This window comes from Parambassis ranga, chromosome 4 (assembly GCF_900634625.1).
Source record: "Parambassis ranga chromosome 4, fParRan2.1, whole genome shotgun sequence".
NCBI lineage: Eukaryota > Metazoa > Chordata > Actinopteri > Ambassidae > Parambassis > Parambassis ranga.
The window spans coordinates 9,908,927-9,928,041 of NC_041025.1; the positions used below are offsets into that span (position 1 = coordinate 9,908,927).

Consider the following 19,115-nt stretch of genomic DNA (forward strand, 5'->3'; position numbering starts at 1 on the left):
AAACAGGATTTATAGATCAGATGCATAGAGTTCAGTTCTTGTTCAAATGATGGAGGCCTTTTAAATTATTCAGTTATCATTAGGTGGTGGTTTGGGAAGGGGGGGGCAGTCATTTGTGGCAACGAGGCAGAATCAGAAAAACAAGCAAAACACCCTGTTATTAATACACTGTAAGCATCATCTCCTCATCTGGACTCTTTGTTCACAACAAGCATACAAATCACTTGTAGATTAAGAAAACAATCTATTTTAAAAAAGGGCATTCAGTGAAAATAGAAATGACATGCTAGACATCAAAGACCAACATTTACTTTAACATGAGAGTGACTGTAGATATAACTGGATGATTTGTAAGTTCACTGATGGACAAAAAAAAACAAGATCAGGAGTATAAATGTGTTACGGTGGGTGCAGCAAAGACCCTGTGCTTCTAAATCTTCAGACGACATCTCTATAGGCTGATAAGACTGAAAGACTAGACCCTCTTTTAAATGTCAGTGCTGGACCTGAAGCGGTCCAGATCTGCAGCCCTTTAGCAGAGGTCTTACTTCACAATCTGTTTTTCTAGGGGTGCAGTACCTGCAGTTGGACCTTCAGGGACTGCGAGTGTCAGATCATTTGTGCTCTCCCCTGTGCTGCAGGGTGTGCCGATCTGTAACCCATGAGGATAATTTACCTCAGAGGACGTTGCTTTGGAACACACAGTCTACAGGATACTTTTGTATCATTTTATATATAAGGAGTGATTGATATGTTTGTGGCCCAAGATAGAGATGGATTTAATCCTCTTTGAGAGATCAAGTTCAGGGTTATAAAATGTTTTTTTTCTATTTCAGGATGGAGATACATTATCAGTCTTTGTGCAATTATCTGCAGCCTTTTTTAAAGCAGGTCCATGAGAATCCCATGCAAAATAAGCTCAACAAGTCTTGAGGATCTTTCAAAGGATAGACCTGCAGATCTCAAGAGATATCTTCAGAAAATTTGTAACTTTGGGTCCATCACTTTCAAGCAACGATAAAGGACAAATCCAAACAGTGAAAAGTCTTTAAAGAAATCACAATCAGTGAGGTTTGCAGGCAAGATGACAGCTTTGAAAAATGTTTGTAGTATTACAGGGGCCTAAAGTGTGGATCTCTGAGTCTGTAAGAAAATAAAAAAACTACTGCACTGTTGGAGGCCTAAAACAAAGGGTCTGTACATACAACAACATTGTGTGTGCAAATAGATATCTTCTATCATGGGCCACAAATGTATCAGCTTTGATCCAGTTCAAAGTTAGTTCCAGTTAGTTCTTCCTCTTTAACGCACGGCTCACACACCCGCTATAGCTGCAGAAACACAAAGGTAACCCCACCCCTCACCCTGTGTGATGCTCTTTGTTTGAACGATGGCTTTCTGTGATAACATTTGCAGGTAACAGGCAACACGGGCGGCTACATGAGGTCAACATAGTACAAACACACTCGCACAGTCACACATTCGTACACACATATATACAGTATTCTGATGAATCACTGTACTTAAAAGGCGTGTTTTCATCAGATTCACCTCTCCAGGCGTACTGTATGAGGGTCAACAAGACAGAAGGCATTGAGGGTGTCAGGCAGTGTGCTCTGTTACAGGGTAGACAGACAGAAAGACAGACAGACAATCTTTCAAGTACCACGTGTCCACTGAATAATCCTGTATGTATCTTTACATATACATCTTTCATATTTTATATTATGTATATATATTTATATATGGTGATTTATAGAGTTATTAAAATATAATCTGGAAGAGAGAAGTAAATAAATATGAAACTCATCTTAACTATATAGTGCTTTGTTCCCAGTTTGTGTTCCCCCTCTGATATATATCTGGAATGTTTGAGGCTGAGCAGCCATTGCTGTTATTTATGGGTCAGTTGGACCCTCTGTCCTGTTGTGCTTAGGGCTGGTCTTGGCATATTTTCAGCTATAATCTGTTGGCACTTGCGGTCCCTTCTCTAAATGGATGTAAACCAGGGGAAGGGACAGGAGCAACTGGATAGTATAAGGGAGGAGGGGCAATGTTAAAAAGGCAGAGGAGGGTGAGACAGAAAAAAAATATGAAGGCTACAAAATATTTTTCACCTGGACCAGTCAAACGAGGTGTGTGTGTCTGTATGTGTAGACTGTAATGACTCCCGTAACCTGAGTAAGGGAGAGTAGATATATGCTCTATGAATAAGTTCTAATGATACTTAATATTGTCAGAAACAGTAGACACAGGTGCTTTTTTTAAGAAAGAAATGAGTGATGTTTTTGCACCGTGTCTTTCCCATTGACATACATGTATTTACAGCATTAGATGTGTGGTTGTCTTATCTGTGCTTTTACAACACTGGATCATCAGGGCAGTGGCTTGCAGTGGCACAGCAGAGCTCCGGGGCAGTAGGTGGTGACGGGCAGTGTGAAATAGTCTGTGCCTCTTAACTGCGGCCCTCCTCAGCAGAGCGCTGGTCAGACTTGAGCTTGACGAACTCCTTGGCCACATCATCGTTGTTGCGCTGGGAGAGGATGCGCAGCACGGTGAGGCCCGTCTCATCCATGTGGATACGTTTGCCCAGCGGCAGCCAGCAGGCGACGCTGCCTTTGGAGGCCATGTCCTTCAGCTGCAGGACGGCCATGCCCACAGTGCGGTCCTCTCGGGCGAAGCAGTAGTCCTTCACACACACCTGCAGCTCGTAGCACTCAGGACCAACCTCATTACTCAGGGTGCTGCAAAGTTTGGGACAGACAGTTACAAACATGCCTCACAAATTCAGCAACAAAACAAATTCAATGTCATCTTCTTACAAAGTGAAGGTTTCATTGTATTTCGGAGCCCAGCTGTTGTTCTTCGACTTGGTGGCGTACTTCCTCTTCTTGTCACTGAGGTGAGGCCCGATGATGTAGACCTCAACAAAGGGCCGGAATATTCCCTGCGTCTGCCACCTCAGGTCATTGGCAGCCACCACTGAGACACAGACAGAAGGAGAGAGAGAGAGGAAATGGAAGGAAAGAAGTGAGTGGGAAGGTGTGAGAAAATGATTCGTGTGGAGGAAAGGTGTGAGAAGGTGGAGCAGTGAGAGTGTACAAGAAAATACCGTCTCTCCCTCAGGCCTCATATTCAGTTCCATGACAAGATGTGAAGGCAGAGTCGGGACATTATTTCATAACAGAGTCATATTTCTCTTGGAAATAAGTTTTATGTTGGCGCCCTGTTATGGCAGTGCTGCAATATGCTTTCTATCATTCACATTGGAATAGTCATGTGTATTATTTAGCGTTATGCTGCCACTGGTTTGACTTTTGATGGCTCTGTGATGGGGACAGCAGGGGTTACAGGCATTGTGCTTTTCACAGTGAGCTATAACTTCCTGGGCTGAACTGCCAATAACTGTAGTTCCTCATCTGACCACTTGAGGCAGGCTTCAAATACAAGTCAGCCCCTACTCACCTCCATTAAAATGTCCAATCCCAGTCCAAAGTAAGCAAATTTATAAAAAGTTAATTTATAGGTCATAGGCTAAAGAACCATGTACTGTTCCAGTGTCCAAATAATAATCTCTACCTTTGACTGTGACTTTGTGCTCTCCGGTGTTCGGGTGAGTGAAAATCTCCACATGGATGGACACCTCTCCCACGGCATCGTCGACCCCAGAGCCTGACAGGACAGAAAATGATGGTGCTGTTAGAACCTTTAAATCTTAATAACATGGACTCTCTGTGCATCTATCACAGACCAAACATTAACAGAAGCCACCGTGCTCTCTATTCCAAATCCTCCTCCACATTTTGATACAAAAATAAAAGTCAATGACCAATTCCATTTCAGCTTCACAAAAGGCTCACTGCAATGGGTTTGGCTATGACCTTGTGGACATGAGTCAGATGAAGCTGTGACAGGAGGACTTGGAATAAAGCAGAGTGATCTGTATGTGAATATGTTGTGGTCTGGAAGTGGTCAGTCACACAAAGCTGCTATGAGTGGGCATAAGGGTTTAAATATAGGTGGAAGATAAAAGTTCTTTACATCTGTTCCTCTGCAGTCTATTATGTGTTGGTCTACTGCTCTGAAACGACTGAATTATTTCCTCCAACAATGCATTCTACTGCATGATTAGACCCTGACTGAGAGCAGCAGCCTTTGTGCAAATTCAGTGACTGAGAGGTAATAATTTGGATTCAGCAAGGATGGTAATTTGTGCCCACTCATAGATGCATGGTGTCTGTTAGGATGCAGGGTGGTTAGTAAGAGGCAGAGAAGAAGAAGAAAGAAGACAGGCTGGAGAAGAAGGTCAGTGCGGTTCTACCCGCAGATCAGATCCAGGCATGCTCAGATGGATCTAGGCAGGTGGACACATCCATTCCTCAGTGAAGAGTTTTACCCAAACATGGTGAGGGGAGGGGAAGGGAGCAGCAGCTCTGCTCCTCAGAGCTGTTTGAGACTCAACTATCATGCCAGATCGTGAAAAGATGATCAAAACCCAGGACCTTGTGCAGGCCTTTTCCTCTGAGGTAGACATGCACAAGGCGAACTGCAAAGGTGCATCATTGCTGTTGGAAGTTCCTGCTTGGAGGTTACATATGGAGCTGGTGCCCCGTAGCATTGGTTGGAATGACCTTTTTAGATAGCTCTAATCTTTTGTCTGGGAGGGAGTGTGTGATTGTTGTGCCGCATGTGAACAAGTGGCTTATATCCACATACAACTCCAGAAGGATACGGTGACAGATGGACATTAATTTTCAATGTTTTAATTAGTATCTTCACTCTGTCACCGGCATCTTTGTGGCGACGACCAGCAGCTTCTGTGTGTGTGGTTTTAACCAGCCGCCCACTGTACAAGGTGTCTGTGGGAGTTAGACGGCAGTGTTCCTGGCATGCAGCGCTCCGCAGCTCTTGAGGGAGCATTATGGGATTGTTGCTCTTGCTGCCAACAGGACCAAAGAGAGCAGCAGTCATCCATCTGGCCTTGTCTACTCTGTGGAGGACGTCCATAGAAGACGAGAAAGAAACTTTGCTGGCTGGCAGGCAGGAAGATGTTGCCAAGTAAATGCAACCTCTCCTTCTTGAAGAAACATCACAGAGAGGTGCACGTTTTCAATATATTGCAAATCACCAGAAAAGACATTAAATCTGAGGCTATAATGCTGCCAAAAGCTTCGATGCATATTCACTGACTCAATTATTTCTCTAACTAAATACTGCAGCTCGCAGCCTGCAGTGTGTAGCCACCACTGATCAAAGTTGTGTTTCAGCAGCAGTGGACTTCATAAAAATAAATTCCACTGAGCTTCGTTCATTCATCCTGGTCTAACCATCCACTCTGATGTGAATGGAGCCACTATTCAGTGAAATCCAGTTGACAGGTAGTTAAATTACTTCCTCATGACAGCAAAAGACACCCAGCAGCCCACAGGAAGTTTGGTGTATTTGTACACATAATAATTACAAAAGCAAAAGACTGTTTAAAATGTATCCACCACTGAAAAGTGAGTAAAAATCTAAGCACCCCTAGGAGGACAATGTAAGAATGTTTTTTTGTGACTATTTGTGGGGTTTGAGATTTTGCAGGCAGCAGCCAAACTGGCAAATTATCCTCTACGGAGGTGCATCCTTGTTTTCAAATACTAAGAGGCTTGCACCTGATAAACATTCCCACCGGGTGCCTTTCCAGACACAGCCAGCTGGCCAGAGGCCAGGGCTGATAGACTAAGCTGTTTCCAGAATGAATGAATTAATATTTGAATGCAAATCATTCATTGGTGCATAGACATCAACCCTGATTTGTCAGTTCTGCCTAAAGACAAATTAGCCTCTAAGACTGAATGCATACAGCTACAGCATCACTCTATGAGTGTGCTGTTGTACTGTATGTGCAAAAAAAATCTGTTTTTTTTATCCTAATCTATTTTGACAGAAATCAGACCACCTGACCTGAGGGATTGTTTCGGATTGGCTCAATCTGTGGATGAGTTGAGCAGCCTTTCTCATTGCTGCTTTAGGGAGGGCTGCTGCATGTCGGAGCTCTGTGTGTGTGTGTGTGTCCGTCTCTGCCTGAGTTTGCATGTGATGATAGAGTAGGCAAGGACAGGGAGCCCTCCCAGACAAACGAAGCCAGCAGCCATCATCAGCTTCATATTAATCCTACTCCTCTTCATCAGCATCTTTCATTTCAAACGCAGTGGGAGAGAAGGATTTCCTCTCTGTGTTCCTCACGCTGGAGACAGATAATTTTCTGCTTCCACAACCTTAAGGACAGCCTCACTCAGTCACATTGCTCTGCTCAGTCACTCACTCGCCCACGTGTGCACACACATACAGCCCTCTGGCCTCTCTCGGTGACATCATGCTGCATCAGGAATCCTTTAATGGATTTCTATTATTTTTGCCTGATGTCCGCGCGTCATGCTTTGTTGTCTGCTCATACATACTGTCCATGGCGTATGTATTCAGTGCAGCTCTGTACATACAGACATCAGTGTGTACATGTCATGCATGAATGCATAAAGTCAGTCTTCCTTTTGTGGTGGGCATGTATGTGTTCATTCTGTGCATTGCATTTGTCTGCTGGGATGAGTTTGAGGCAGGCAGAGGGGTTTTAGGATGCACATGGTGGGGGAAGGGGGGTGTAGGGGTGGGTGGAGGGAGCTGGGCTTTGGTCTGGAGGCTTTTTTGGGGGAGTCCTGGATGTCTCAGGCCCTTGAGCCTGAGTGCAACATACCCTTTTCTGGGTAAACATCCTCACTAGTGGTGAATCTCACCCCCTTCCCGCCGAACACTGGCCCCGAGACGGGGCAGGAGGAGGGAGTGGACAGAGAAAGGAGAGAGACGTAGAGGTTGAATTTGGCAAAGCAGAAAAACAGATCAACATATATAAGCATTTTCACAGACTGGGGAAAATGATGAATTAAATCAGTAGAGGTGATATAATAAAACATACTTATGCGAGTGCCAAAAAAAGGAAAAAAAAGGAATCGGTATTTTGCTGAGTTAAATTTAAATTAGACTCATGACATTTCTACCAGCAGTGCTCAGGGACGGTGTATCAGCATCCGCTTCCACAAAGATGATGTCTTTTATGTAGCTATATGACAGTGGCTGAGCAGCAGAATCAAAGAGAGGAGGGCTGGGTATTTACTTTTTCATTGCAAAATAGCTGTCAGCTCATGTAAGGAATAGTCTGGCTATCAGGAGACTCAGCATTTCCGAGCTCTGAGAGAAAATATTGTGCTGCCACAGTCTCGACTTCATGCTCTACAAAGCATGGCAGACACTTTCAGAGCTCAGCATTTGGGAAATCCTAACATCAAAAGAGGAGTGGGAGATTCCTCAGAGCGAGCAAAGCAAAGAAGCATTGATACAATAACAACGCAGGGAAAATATGAACATAGAAAAATTAAGTTCACACTTAGCAAATGAAGACAGAAATTAAAGAATCACACGTTTTCCAAAAACAGAGGGTATAGGGTTACCTTGAGCATTCTGGGACTGGACAAAGGTCTTAATGAGTTTGTCTGTGGCCTGTGTGTACAGAGACAGAGCATAGTGCAGGGACAGGAGGTCAGGACTCTTCTCCAGGAAAGTCTTCTTCAGACCAACACCACCAGCATGGAAGTATTGCTGAAATAAAACACAAAGAAAATCAATTATCAAAATGCTGCAGCAGATTTTCAAAACATAAAAACAACTGACTACATGCATCTGATTTTCCTGGGAAGCCCTTTCACAATGAATCCACGAACACACACAATCAATATGGGAGATATTGATTGTTGCATGTGTCTCACTATTTCCTTTTTTACATAGACCAGATTGTTTCAATAGACTAGCAGGAAAACAATGGTAATAAACACCCGTGCAGTAATCCAAACTGACTTCGCTGCTATGAGTGATCCTGGTTTCTATTTTGTTGGATTCCACTGTCAGCATAAACCCATAAGAAATGTTTAAATATTAATATAATCTCTGGTAAAATGGGGCTCCTGTAGAGCTCTATATCTGTCTTCTTTGGTGTAATGCAAGTGTTTCTCTCCATGATGCTTTTCATGACTAAACTCGACTGTAGGACAGCTCTGGAAGAGGTGCTTGGATGTTCTTTAAGTAGAAATAAAACAATTTAATAATACGTATACTTGTAATATGTAAGTAATGCTATTAATTGCTTTTATTAGCTATCAATTTGGTCTCAGTCAGTTTTTATGTTATTTTTTATGAGCATTAACATTTGATATTATAGCAGACTGATAATTTTATATGTTGTTTAATTTAATGTTTGTGTTGTAGTTATTTATTAGCCTATTTAGTTGCATAATTTATTGGCCTATATATAGGTGCTACACTTGAGCTTTAGCTGTTTATTTATTCACAACAAAATAAAGGTTTCTAGGGAAGAAACAGTCCTTTTCCAAATATCCATGCTCCCACACAATAATTAAAAGCAGAAAACACAGTATAATCTGTACCTTGATGGTGTCCAGAGCCAGCTCTATCACAGCGCACTGCTTGGGCGTCAGTGCTTTGGCCTCCTCACGGACCATGTGTTCCTTGAGAGGAGAGGCACAAAGCACAATGACCGATCCGTCCATGTCCACATGTTTTCTAAGCGATTAACATCTCAGCGTAAGCAAGCAAATTGTACCTTCAACTTGGACAGCTGTCCCAGCTCCTTAGCAGCATTAAAGATGAGCTGAGTGCCCTGGAAGAGACAAAGAGAGAGAAAGAGAGAAGAAAGGTAGACAAGCAGAGAGAGAGGAGTGTTGTTATTATCATGACAACACAGGGCAGCAGTAAACGGCTTAGTGTCACACAAAGGACAGCAACGCTTCTGACACACACATTCATGAACAGTCAATCTAAGCTGCTTTACAGGTGTCAAGGCACTTTTTTCCTTCAAGTGCTGCTATCACACTTATCTATGTTTTATTCATTCCAAAACATCACAGTCCGCTGCACACATCCACACACACAGAGAGACATCTCAGTACAAAGAGAAGGGAAGGTAACTCAGCTCTGAGAGAGGGCAAGACACACACACACACACACACACACACACACCTACACACCTACACCTACACACGCCTACACACACCTACACACACCTACACACACACACACACACACACACACACACACACACACACACACACACACCACACACACACCACTAGAAGTCCTAATGTAATACTCTGGTAAAAGTATTTATTGCTAAGTGCTGCTGACAGCACCTTCAAATCATCTTTGGTTACAGCCTCAGATATGAAATGTGGCTCTACAATACAGTCTCTGTGGCTCAAAGGGATTGTAGTTTAAAGAGGCCTTCAAGCAAAATCAAAAACTGAACAATATACGGGTTTTTGGAGGAATTTCATTATGAAAAAAGTTTTATATGGAAGAAATGCTTGGTCATGTGAGAATAATCCAGCCTCCCTCCACTGCTTCACTGTGTTCAAATGTAGGCTAGATAGAAGTGCTTTTGTTGCAGGGGCTGCTGTGACAGATCCATTAAAGAGACAGACACTTTCTCTGTGACCTGCCAAGCAATTTCAGATTGTATAGAGTTTGGTTTCTAAACTCTGCAGCTCACAACAAATACATTGTGCAATCCAAACAAAATGTCACTTTGAGTCAAATTAGGTGACAACTTGTGGTGTCTGCATGTGTAATAATGTATAACCTGCAGTATTTCCCCAGCAAATAAACAATAAACAGCTCTGTATAGGTTGTGGTGTATAAAAACAAAAGCGAAAATCAAATCATTGTTTCCGCTGCTTTGTTTGACTGGGGAGCTGAGGGAGAGAGAGAGAGAGAGAGAGAGAGAGAGAGAGACAAAGACACGGAGAGAGGACAAAGACACATTGATCTAAAGGGGTTTAGTCCTTACATCACTGTGAGAAGCACTCTTCAGCCTCCCCTGGAAAGAGAGCATGTGGTTAATACTTCAAGCAGTGGCCAGTGTCTGCTGTCTGACTTCACTCTCACTGGCTAGATGAGTGGTACACAATCAAAATACCTCGTTTTGCAAAAGGCAAACAACACTGAAGGACATTTGTCCCTGTCAGAGGCGTCACTTTTTTTTGTTTGTTTACACTTTGTACACAAAAATGTTGTGCAAATTGCTGCCTGGCACAGCAGAAGAGTAAAATAATGACAAGAGTAAATTGATGTGACAAAAACATTTTTTGAAGGCGACACATTTGCTGTTACTGCGTTGTGCTAGATTCGACTTTGAGATACTTCACAGTTCAGGTTGGGTCATAATATTAATATATTAATATTAATATATAACATAAAAATTACAAAAACAGGATGAAGAGGGGACACTGAACAGTAAATATCCATATGTTAAGAATACAATGACCCAGAAGCAGGCTTCCTTTATCCAGTCTTTAGGTCAAATTAGCCTGAACTCCACATTTAGCATACAGTCATAAGACCTTCACCAATCTTCTAATGTACAGCTCTCTGAAAATAATCTTATTGTTCTGTACTGTTGTTTTTTACACATCACACACATAACCCAAACTAATAACCTCATTTAAAATCCTGTGCATCATTACTATTGATAATGTCACCAATACAGCAATCATAATACCAACAGGACATGAAACCAAACCAGGACACCCCAACAGGACAGGTCTGCAGAGACATACAGTGCAGTACAGTGTTGCACAGTATACTGAGAGAAGACTGCAGTGTTGAAATAGATCAGATGCAAGCAACAAACCCACAGTAAAGGGTGGGAGGGCAGGACACAGTTCAAACAGGAAGGAAAGGTGGGACAAGAGGGGAAACAGTGGGGAGGAGAGGGGGTTAAGGACACCAGATACCAAGCCATCAAGAGATCAGTCGCCCAACCAGAGTCTCAGTAGAGGACACAATGCATGAAAAGAAACACCAGGCAACACCAGGCGCAAAAGAGGAATTTCACTTCCTGCTTGAGGAGAGTGTTCAGGAAGAAGAGACAGCAGAAAAGAGGGGCACTGACTGCTGAGAGGGGGAGGTGGGACCTATCAGAACCAGTTAGGAATGCACCATGCTTCTGTCTTCTCAGATGAGAGACAGAGTTGGTGGAGAGGAGAGGAGAGGAGAGGAGAGGAGAGGAGAGGAGAGGAGAGGAGAGGAGAGATGGGACAGATCAGAGAGGTGAAGCCGTGAGAAGGGAGACGATGTGACTTAGGGTAAAAAACAAGGGAAGATCGCAGCCACATATAGCAGAGAGTTGACCACCGTGTGACTGACAGACAGACAGACACGCAGGAGTGCTGTACTTACAATCATCTGTGGTGGGAGAGCGGTGGGAGCAGGATGTAATAGCAACCACAACAACAACAACAACCAGAGAGAAGGGTCAGTCAAGCTGCAAAGAGCCCCACATCAATCAAAAATACATGTTTGGGCTGGGGGCCAATTACCACTGTGTTTTTAACAGCAATTTCAAATGAAGAAATTATCACAGAGATCATGTGGCACAATGAACTAGACTGGCTCCTGAGAAGGAGCATTTTAACACAGGCCAATCACTTCTATTATTAGTGATATGAGGCTCTTTAGTTCATAACCAAACATAAATAAAAACACATATATCAAAAACAAATGGAAAAAAAACAAGAGGCTGCTTTCCAAAATGTATGATTCTTTTTGGAAGTGGGCCAGATCCTTTAGGCATTTTTTGCCACTCTGTTTCGGGTTACTCATAAATCAGAAATTGCTCCAAACGATTGGCTGACATACTGGAGAGCAGCCATGAGCCGGTGTAAGAATGATATGGTGCAATCCTTTTTTTTTTTCACTTTTTTTTTTAAGGGTTTCATCTGAATTGTTTGGATGACTGAAGGCACTGGGGGCAATGCTGATTATACTGTGTGTAGGATTTGAGAAGAATATGTAGATGTTTGATCTTTTGTTTATACACGGGCCATCTTGAATTGCAGCACACACAAAGTGTCTGCCTTTGTATCCCTCGTTCCCCACCTCCTCCTCCTCCTCCTTTTTCTTTTGATGCTAGCTTGGCAGTTTAAGGTGTGCGCATATTTGTGCATGTGTGGGCTAAATCATTTTTCTGCTGTCTACTTAATTGTTGTTGCCGCCATCAGAACATATGAAACATTCACACTGACTTATAATAATCAGCTTTGTGGCGAACACATCCTTGTGATGTGTATATGTCGGATTGCATGTGCTTATTTAGCCATACTAAGATGCTGAATTCTGTAATGTCTGTATGTTGCAGTTGGTGTTGTGTGAGTTTGTTTGCCTTCGTTTGTGTGCTGCGTGTTCTCACCGTTTGGTCTGTGAGCGGCGGCAGAACGATGGTCTTCTCCATGGTGTTCATCACCAGCTTCCACAGCTCCTTCAGCACACGTTTCAGCACCGTCTTCTCACAGATCTTAGCAAACAAAGTCAGGCTGGCAGGATGGGGACACACAAGCGAGAAAGGAGAGATGAATATTAAGCAGCAAAGGGAGGCAGCCGCTGTTCTTCTTCTGAAGAAAAACATATATAAACAGAAAAGTAGATGGAACAAAAAAAAATGCTAAAAAACATCTCCTGACCAAAAACAGACCTGTCACAGAAGCAGAGAAGCTCTGGAAAGTTTTGCTTCTTTTTCAGTCAGATAAACTCACAAACGCCTTCTAAGGTATTCTTATATAAGACTGTATCCACAGATGACAATGGAGTCAAAATTTCTATTAAACGTGCTGTGACTATGTCTCAGCTGAACCTCAACTTACAAACACTGAAGCCACCCATCAACATACATTCAAAATGAAAGTAGTGACAACTACAAATAATACTGCTGTTTGCATCCATGTCTGTCCAGACTCATGCAAAAAGACGGCCCCTGGTTACATAACGATCTTTTGTGAGGTACAGCGACCTTTGACCAACCAAACCTAACCACGTTTTATTGATATGTGGCTGAGGAATAACACTGAGTGATCTCTCAGACCAGCAGATGGCCTCACTTGCTATCCAGGAACTCCATGATTGGCTGCAGAACATTGTCAGCATCCTGGGCCACGCTGCTGGCATTTCCCACATTGGAGGTTCCCTTCACCTGAGCCAGGATGTCTCCCATCTGCTTCACATTCTCCTCAATATGAGGCTGGAAACTACAAAAGGAAAACATGAAGAGGTTGTTAACAAGGTATGTAGTGCAGAGATGCTGAGCTTTGCCAGGTGTTCACTCATGTGTGAATATGTGATCCTACCTGACAGAAAAGACCCTGCTGAGATCATCCATCACATTGTTGAGTTTGACCTGCAGGTCTTTCAGGATGTCACTGGCCTCTACACACAACTACACATCACAGCACACATGTTCAGGTGATTGGGCAGTAAGGAGGGAAAACATGGTCCTAATCTAGTTAAAAATGCGGCTGCAGAATCACTCACATCTTTTCCACCCATGGCTTCAAACATCTTCTCCAACTGAACCCTCAGCTGTTGGATGTTGTTGATCAGGATGCAGGGCTGACAAGACAACAACACATCTCACATGCTCACTAAAACCATTTAAAACACAACACCTGTATATGTCAGAGAGAACAAAAGACCACGCAGATTCATTGCATCTTTGGTCACTCACCACTTTCTCCATGGTGACATAGTTGGCAAATAACTTGGAGATGATGTCAGCATAAGATAGAAGCACGTTACTGATGGTCTGGAGAAGGAAAAATTATCAGGCATTACACATACAGAAAAAAAGATGGCATTTTGATTTTCTGTAAATTCCACTGAATCTACCTTGGCGAATCGCTTCATGTAGTGTCCGACTATCTGTGGATCCGGACACTCTAACTTCCGGATGATCTCAAAGCTCTGGTTGAGCTGAGAGAACACGTCCACCACCGAACAAGAAAAGAGGGCGTGCTCTGACGTGACCTGGAACTGCAGGGCAGAAAAAGATGTGCAGAAGATTAAAAGCTGTGAGAAAAGGAAAAACTTTTAGAGAAAAACATGAGCCTGGGTAGCTGGTACAACGTGGCCTCTGCACCACTCAGATCACATCGAGGGACTGTTAGATGCTATATTAAACTGAACCTTTGATATATCTGCCAGCCTGTACAGAGTCTCAGACCTCCCTGAGACAACGAGCCATCCAGACAGTTAGACAGCCATCCAGTGACAGGTGGGGGCTACTGTCTGTCTCTTTGTAATTGGCTGCTGGATGGCTCCTGGTTCCTAATTGGCTATAGGTGAGGGTGTAGGTGCTGCTCCAGGGAGTCTGAGTAATGAGGTAAGGTGCAGTCAAAACTCTAGAATAAGACTCACAGTGTCCTGCTATAACACAGTTATCATCCTTTAAGGACATGCATGTCTCAATCTCTCTTTTAACCTCTAAGACATCCATGTTTAAGCTTCTGTCTTTGAAGAATGCAGGAGAAGCAGTAAAGTGTGGGAGGCAGAGGGCTGAGGAGAGCTGAATGATAACTTTGAGTGTGCCAGAGAAAGTACAAAGGATGGATTACAGTAATTCTGCCTGAACAACAACAGTGATTCAGCGTTTCCGGAGGAGTGAAACCGAGATAAGGAGGAGAAACTTTTACCCCATCTTTTTTGTCTCTTTCCAAAGCACCGTGCAGAAAGTCCCGAGACACCTCCTCATTTTCGTCCAGCCACTGGATGACAAACGGCTCAAACCAGCTGTAGAGAACAACATTTCAGACATTTGGATTGGCTTTTTACATATGTTTTGTTATCCAGGTGTATGTCTGCACAGAATAAGACAGTACTCACGCGGGATATTCAGGTACTCTACTCTTGAAGAAGGGTAAGTCCTTGCAGTATTCGTTGTACAGCCACTTCACCTTGAAGTGCAGGTTCATGTAATCTGCACTCTTGCACAAGCGATTCTTTTCATGTTCTGCAAGAAGGAGACATGAAAGCAGGTTAAACATGGCGACCGCATGTGGAACATCTGCTGTTATCACATGTGTCATCCACCACCTCGGCCTCAAAGTCAAGAAACTCAGTTTTTTCTCCAGAAATTAACCATGTGACACCACTTCCAACCCAAGAGTGGAAACACCCAGAATCTCACCAAAGTGAGATTGACAGGGAAGCTATGAAAAAAATCTAAACATACAGTGTAAGAAGCTGATAAGAGGAGTGCTCTTTGACCTGAATGACACTCCAGCCCAGCCAGAAATTAAGAGAAATATCCAAAAACATTTAGCTGATTTGACACCCTCAAATTTTCGACTACCAAAATAAAAAAGGAGCTCAGCTTCATTTTGACAATGTAAGCACACAAGAGAATAAATGTGTCTGATTCCTTCTACCAGAGGCCAATCATCTCCCGGAGTCACTGGAAGGAGGTTTGATTAAGGCCAACAAACAGCTTCCAAAAAGTGTGCACAAATAATGGAAATAGCAGATAATCCCCTTCAGCACCTTTGAAGGAAACTACAGTGTCTTCACTCACTTATCTTCACTCTACATGCTTGTCTTTGCATGGTCATTAGTGCTTGAACCACTAAATCCCTGTTAACAGCCACATTTATCAGATCTCTGCTTCGACGGGCCTTGGCAGTTCAGAGTCTCTATGACTGATTTGCACTCACCCTCCATTGCATACTTCATATCCTGAGCAAATAGGTTCCACATCACTTCAGCGCTGATTTTACCCACGTTGAGCTCCTGGGGAAATCTTGATGGAGACAGAGAACGTACATAAAACTGAGCGAAAACCTGGATGAAAACCTAAGAGTGCTGTTTCAGTATGAGAAACTGTGGAATGCTGAAATGTAACTAAAAGTCCAATTAGATTATAAAGGTTGTAGAAGAATAGCAGAAATAGGCCCAAAGAAATAATAGACATACTGATTTAGGCAGGGAGTGTAAGAGTTCTTGTCCTCCTCGATAATGGAGACAATAAGAGTGATGAGTTTGGACCAGAAGTCTAGATTCTTGATGCTGGGTCCCTGCTCCTCTGGAGGCACCGCACCCTGCTTGGCCTGAAGAAATAATAACAATTTATAAGAATAAAACACCACTGGCAAAGCTGCAAAGACTAATGTATTTTGGTCAGTCAGTGAACTTTGTCTTCATCATGCAGACATTAGAGGACATTTGAACCAAAGAAGACAAAGACATTTGACATTTAATACATGGAGAATTTTGGAGGGAAATATTGACTGTTAATTCAATAACCCACACATATTTATTATGTACCGCTTTAAACAGCATTTGAATGTCAGCTGTCTGGCCAACTGCTTTGAAACAGCAGAAGACGTGCTGTAAGAAATGAAAAAAAGAAAAAAGAAAAGCTGGCCGCTGCAGGGTTTGAAGAGTGAAGAATGATCTTGCAGAGATTTCAACAAAATATAGCAACGTCCCTGAGGATGAAATGTTTTATTCAAAGGGAAAAATGCTTATTTTAAATTCGCAGGGGAGTCTGAATGGGGCCGGCGCTTTAATGAGGGCTCAGAGCAAAGTTCTAGAAATCCCTGTTGAAATCTGATGCAGGAGTGATGGATGGAAGAGCCCGGCCTAGCCACAGTGAGCGGATGACAGGGACTCAATGCACACAGACACATACCGTTAGTGCCTTGGTGTATCTAAAAAGATTAAAATGAAGGCACGGCAGTAATCGGGCTGAGAAGGTAGGCTAATGACATGGATAGAATCTTTTGAATTGTGGAATATATTTAGCCAAACCATCTGATTAGTCAAGGACCATCCTCTTTGTAATGATAAACTATGCTACCATGTTTTAAATAATCACCAAGTCAACTCTCTCTGTGGGGCTTAGATGGGGATTCTGCATTTGGCTGCAGAGAGACGGGCGGTGGTATCACAGCAGCATGAAGGAAGAAGGAGCATGAAACTACTGTTTCCACCTTTTTGTTTGCAATACTTGAATTTTACATAGGTACACAATGATGTATGTCAATAGGCCTATTATTAACAAGGCATTGGTATCTACACATATGGCCTTTTTATTGTGCATCAGTGAATAAGGTGGAGATATTTACAGATAAGTTGGCACAACTCACTGTGTTCCCACTGCGTCAAAATGATGCATTACATCAGCGAGTGTGTAAAATATGCTTGTGGTGTGGTGGATACTGTTAGCATAGCTGCTGTCTGCTTATGAAAGCTCAGCATTGGCACTGCTTTAACACATTAACAGTACAAGTTTAAATTCTCAATTTAAGGGGTTAATTTCACTATTGGAGAGGCTCTCTGCTATTTAGTGGAAATATTGTGAACATATCAGCAACTGGCTCAAATGAACGGAAAAATTTCAGCATATTAGATATTAGCAACGTTCATGTTCATTTCCTTTAATGGCCACATACGGCTGGCTCCAAAAGTAAGCCAAACCTCGGACATCTCCATGTTAAAACATTTAACTTTACTGCAGTTACTTCTCCAGCTCATTGGTTCTACTTGTGAGCCATAAAAAGCAGCCAGAAGTTTTTGAGAAAGTGAGAAACCCACTCACACCTACAGAGACATTCACTCTATCCCTCCTGCTGCTTACCGGGTCTGTCTGGTACTCGCGGCTGTACAGCTCGTGACAGTTATTGAAGATGTACTCGTAGGTGGAATTGAGACAGGCTTTGACACAGTCCTTCACTACCTGACTGGCTCTGGGAGGAGACTGAAGCTCTTGGACCTGAATGCACAAACACAAAACAGAGACAGTTAAATTAAAAGTGACTGGCTCAGTAATTCACCCAGTCATGGCCGATCAGAACTGTTATCATGAGCAGGGACAAAGAAATTTAAGGAGGCAGGTTGAAGCTGGAAATCTTTTTCCTACATATTTGGGCAAAGTGTGTGTGGATGACATACAGATGGTGAAAGAAGAAGGAGCTGTACCTTCATTCTGAAGAAAGTAATACTGGTGAGGAGATCCACTGTGGACTTCAGGTCCTGAAGCCTCTCAGGACTGCTGGCTGGGAAATTGTTCTGCAGTAAAAAACCCACACAGTGAGCTGCAACACCTGACTTCATACCCATCCTTGTCCATTGAGTGTGTGTGTGTCTGGGCAACATCCAACACGATCACATAATTTTCACTGCCAGCAAAGCCTTGTCTTACTGTGGGGGCGTGCAGTGTTTCCTGAAAGTGTCTGTGCATGTTTAAGAGGAACTGTCACTCTAATTAACACATCATCCCCTGTTTTACTGTTTTTTTTTTTACAAAGAGAGCTGCACGAGAAGAAAGAGCTGTAGAAGATAATAATCTTACTCGGTACATGGACAGGTCGATTCTCAGAGAGTTGTGCAGTTGATCTAGGAGCTTGACAAATCGCTCTTTCTGTGGAGGTAACAGCATACACAGCAGCAGATTTAGTAGAGTACCGTAGACACTATGATTGGTACAAAAAAAGCATTGTAAACTTAATTATTTCTGCTAAATGTCCAACTCACCCCGAAGTTTGAAGCAGCAAATCGGTCGGAGGCAGAGACGTTGTTGGTTGCCTGGGTGGTGTGGGCGTAGTAGGCATTGATGTTAGCCAGCAGGGTGCTCATCACTGCAGGCACTCCTGGGCACATGTACTTTGATGACAAGCAGGCAAAGTGGCTGCAAATCAGGGATGGACATGCAAGTAAGCACCGGATATTAACAGCTTAGAGAATGTTGTTGAAGTTCTCAGGACATACGTCATGGCCTGATAGATGGACTCCACTCCGTAACGCATTGCAAACTCATCCACAATCTCCTGAGGAGTCTCCTCAAAGTACACCTTCCATGCATCATCTCCTTTGGCATCAGGGATCTTTACCACACCATTATTCTGGATGTCTGTCACATAATGGAAGAGGTTCTAGAGAAAAGAAGAGAAAGACAGAAGAAACTGGTAATGTGGTTCAGTTCCTCGCTTAGCTATTATTAACATTCACATATGTTTGACTGTTCAAAGAGGAGACTTTTCAATCTGTATGCGTCGCAGCCATGCTACATAAAGGGTCATTAAACTGCATCAGGAGGACAACACAAGGTGTTAAAGCTCTAGACCGCTGTAAAACATTCTGAGTGGGTTTATGGGCACTTATGTGCATCAATACCAGTGGTCATTTGTCAGTTAAGGTTCAGCTAATATGCTCTGTTGAGTAATGGGCCAAGTAATGACTCCATACAA

At 43.0% G+C, this 19,115-nt stretch overlaps 1 protein-coding gene across 1 annotated transcript in view; it reads right to left on the minus strand.

Annotated features, from left to right (window-relative positions):
• Positions 1–1,841: 1,841 nt before the first annotated feature.
• The window catches only part of unc13a (unc-13 homolog A (C. elegans)), a 36,356-nt gene continuing 19,082 nt past the window's right edge, over positions 1,842–19,115 (minus strand). Inside the window, exons 22-44 of the mRNA XM_028403554.1 lie at positions 18,637–18,800; positions 18,403–18,556; positions 18,221–18,289; positions 17,848–17,937; positions 17,507–17,641; positions 15,841–15,974; positions 15,582–15,667; positions 14,755–14,881; positions 14,565–14,661; positions 13,762–13,905; positions 13,601–13,678; positions 13,408–13,485; positions 13,224–13,312; positions 12,978–13,124; positions 12,293–12,416; positions 11,284–11,289; positions 9,893–9,922; positions 8,651–8,707; positions 8,475–8,555; positions 7,485–7,632; positions 3,580–3,672; positions 2,823–2,982; positions 1,842–2,744 (exon numbers count right to left, since the gene is read on the minus strand). Coding sequence (XP_028259355.1) covers positions 2,456–2,744; positions 2,823–2,982; positions 3,580–3,672; positions 7,485–7,632; positions 8,475–8,555; positions 8,651–8,707; positions 9,893–9,922; positions 11,284–11,289; positions 12,293–12,416; positions 12,978–13,124; positions 13,224–13,312; positions 13,408–13,485; positions 13,601–13,678; positions 13,762–13,905; positions 14,565–14,661; positions 14,755–14,881; positions 15,582–15,667; positions 15,841–15,974; positions 17,507–17,641; positions 17,848–17,937; positions 18,221–18,289; positions 18,403–18,556; positions 18,637–18,800 — 2,580 coding nt within the window. The 3' untranslated portion in view covers positions 1,842–2,455. The remainder of the gene's footprint in view (positions 2,745–2,822; positions 2,983–3,579; positions 3,673–7,484; positions 7,633–8,474; positions 8,556–8,650; positions 8,708–9,892; positions 9,923–11,283; positions 11,290–12,292; positions 12,417–12,977; positions 13,125–13,223; positions 13,313–13,407; positions 13,486–13,600; positions 13,679–13,761; positions 13,906–14,564; positions 14,662–14,754; positions 14,882–15,581; positions 15,668–15,840; positions 15,975–17,506; positions 17,642–17,847; positions 17,938–18,220; positions 18,290–18,402; positions 18,557–18,636; positions 18,801–19,115) is intronic.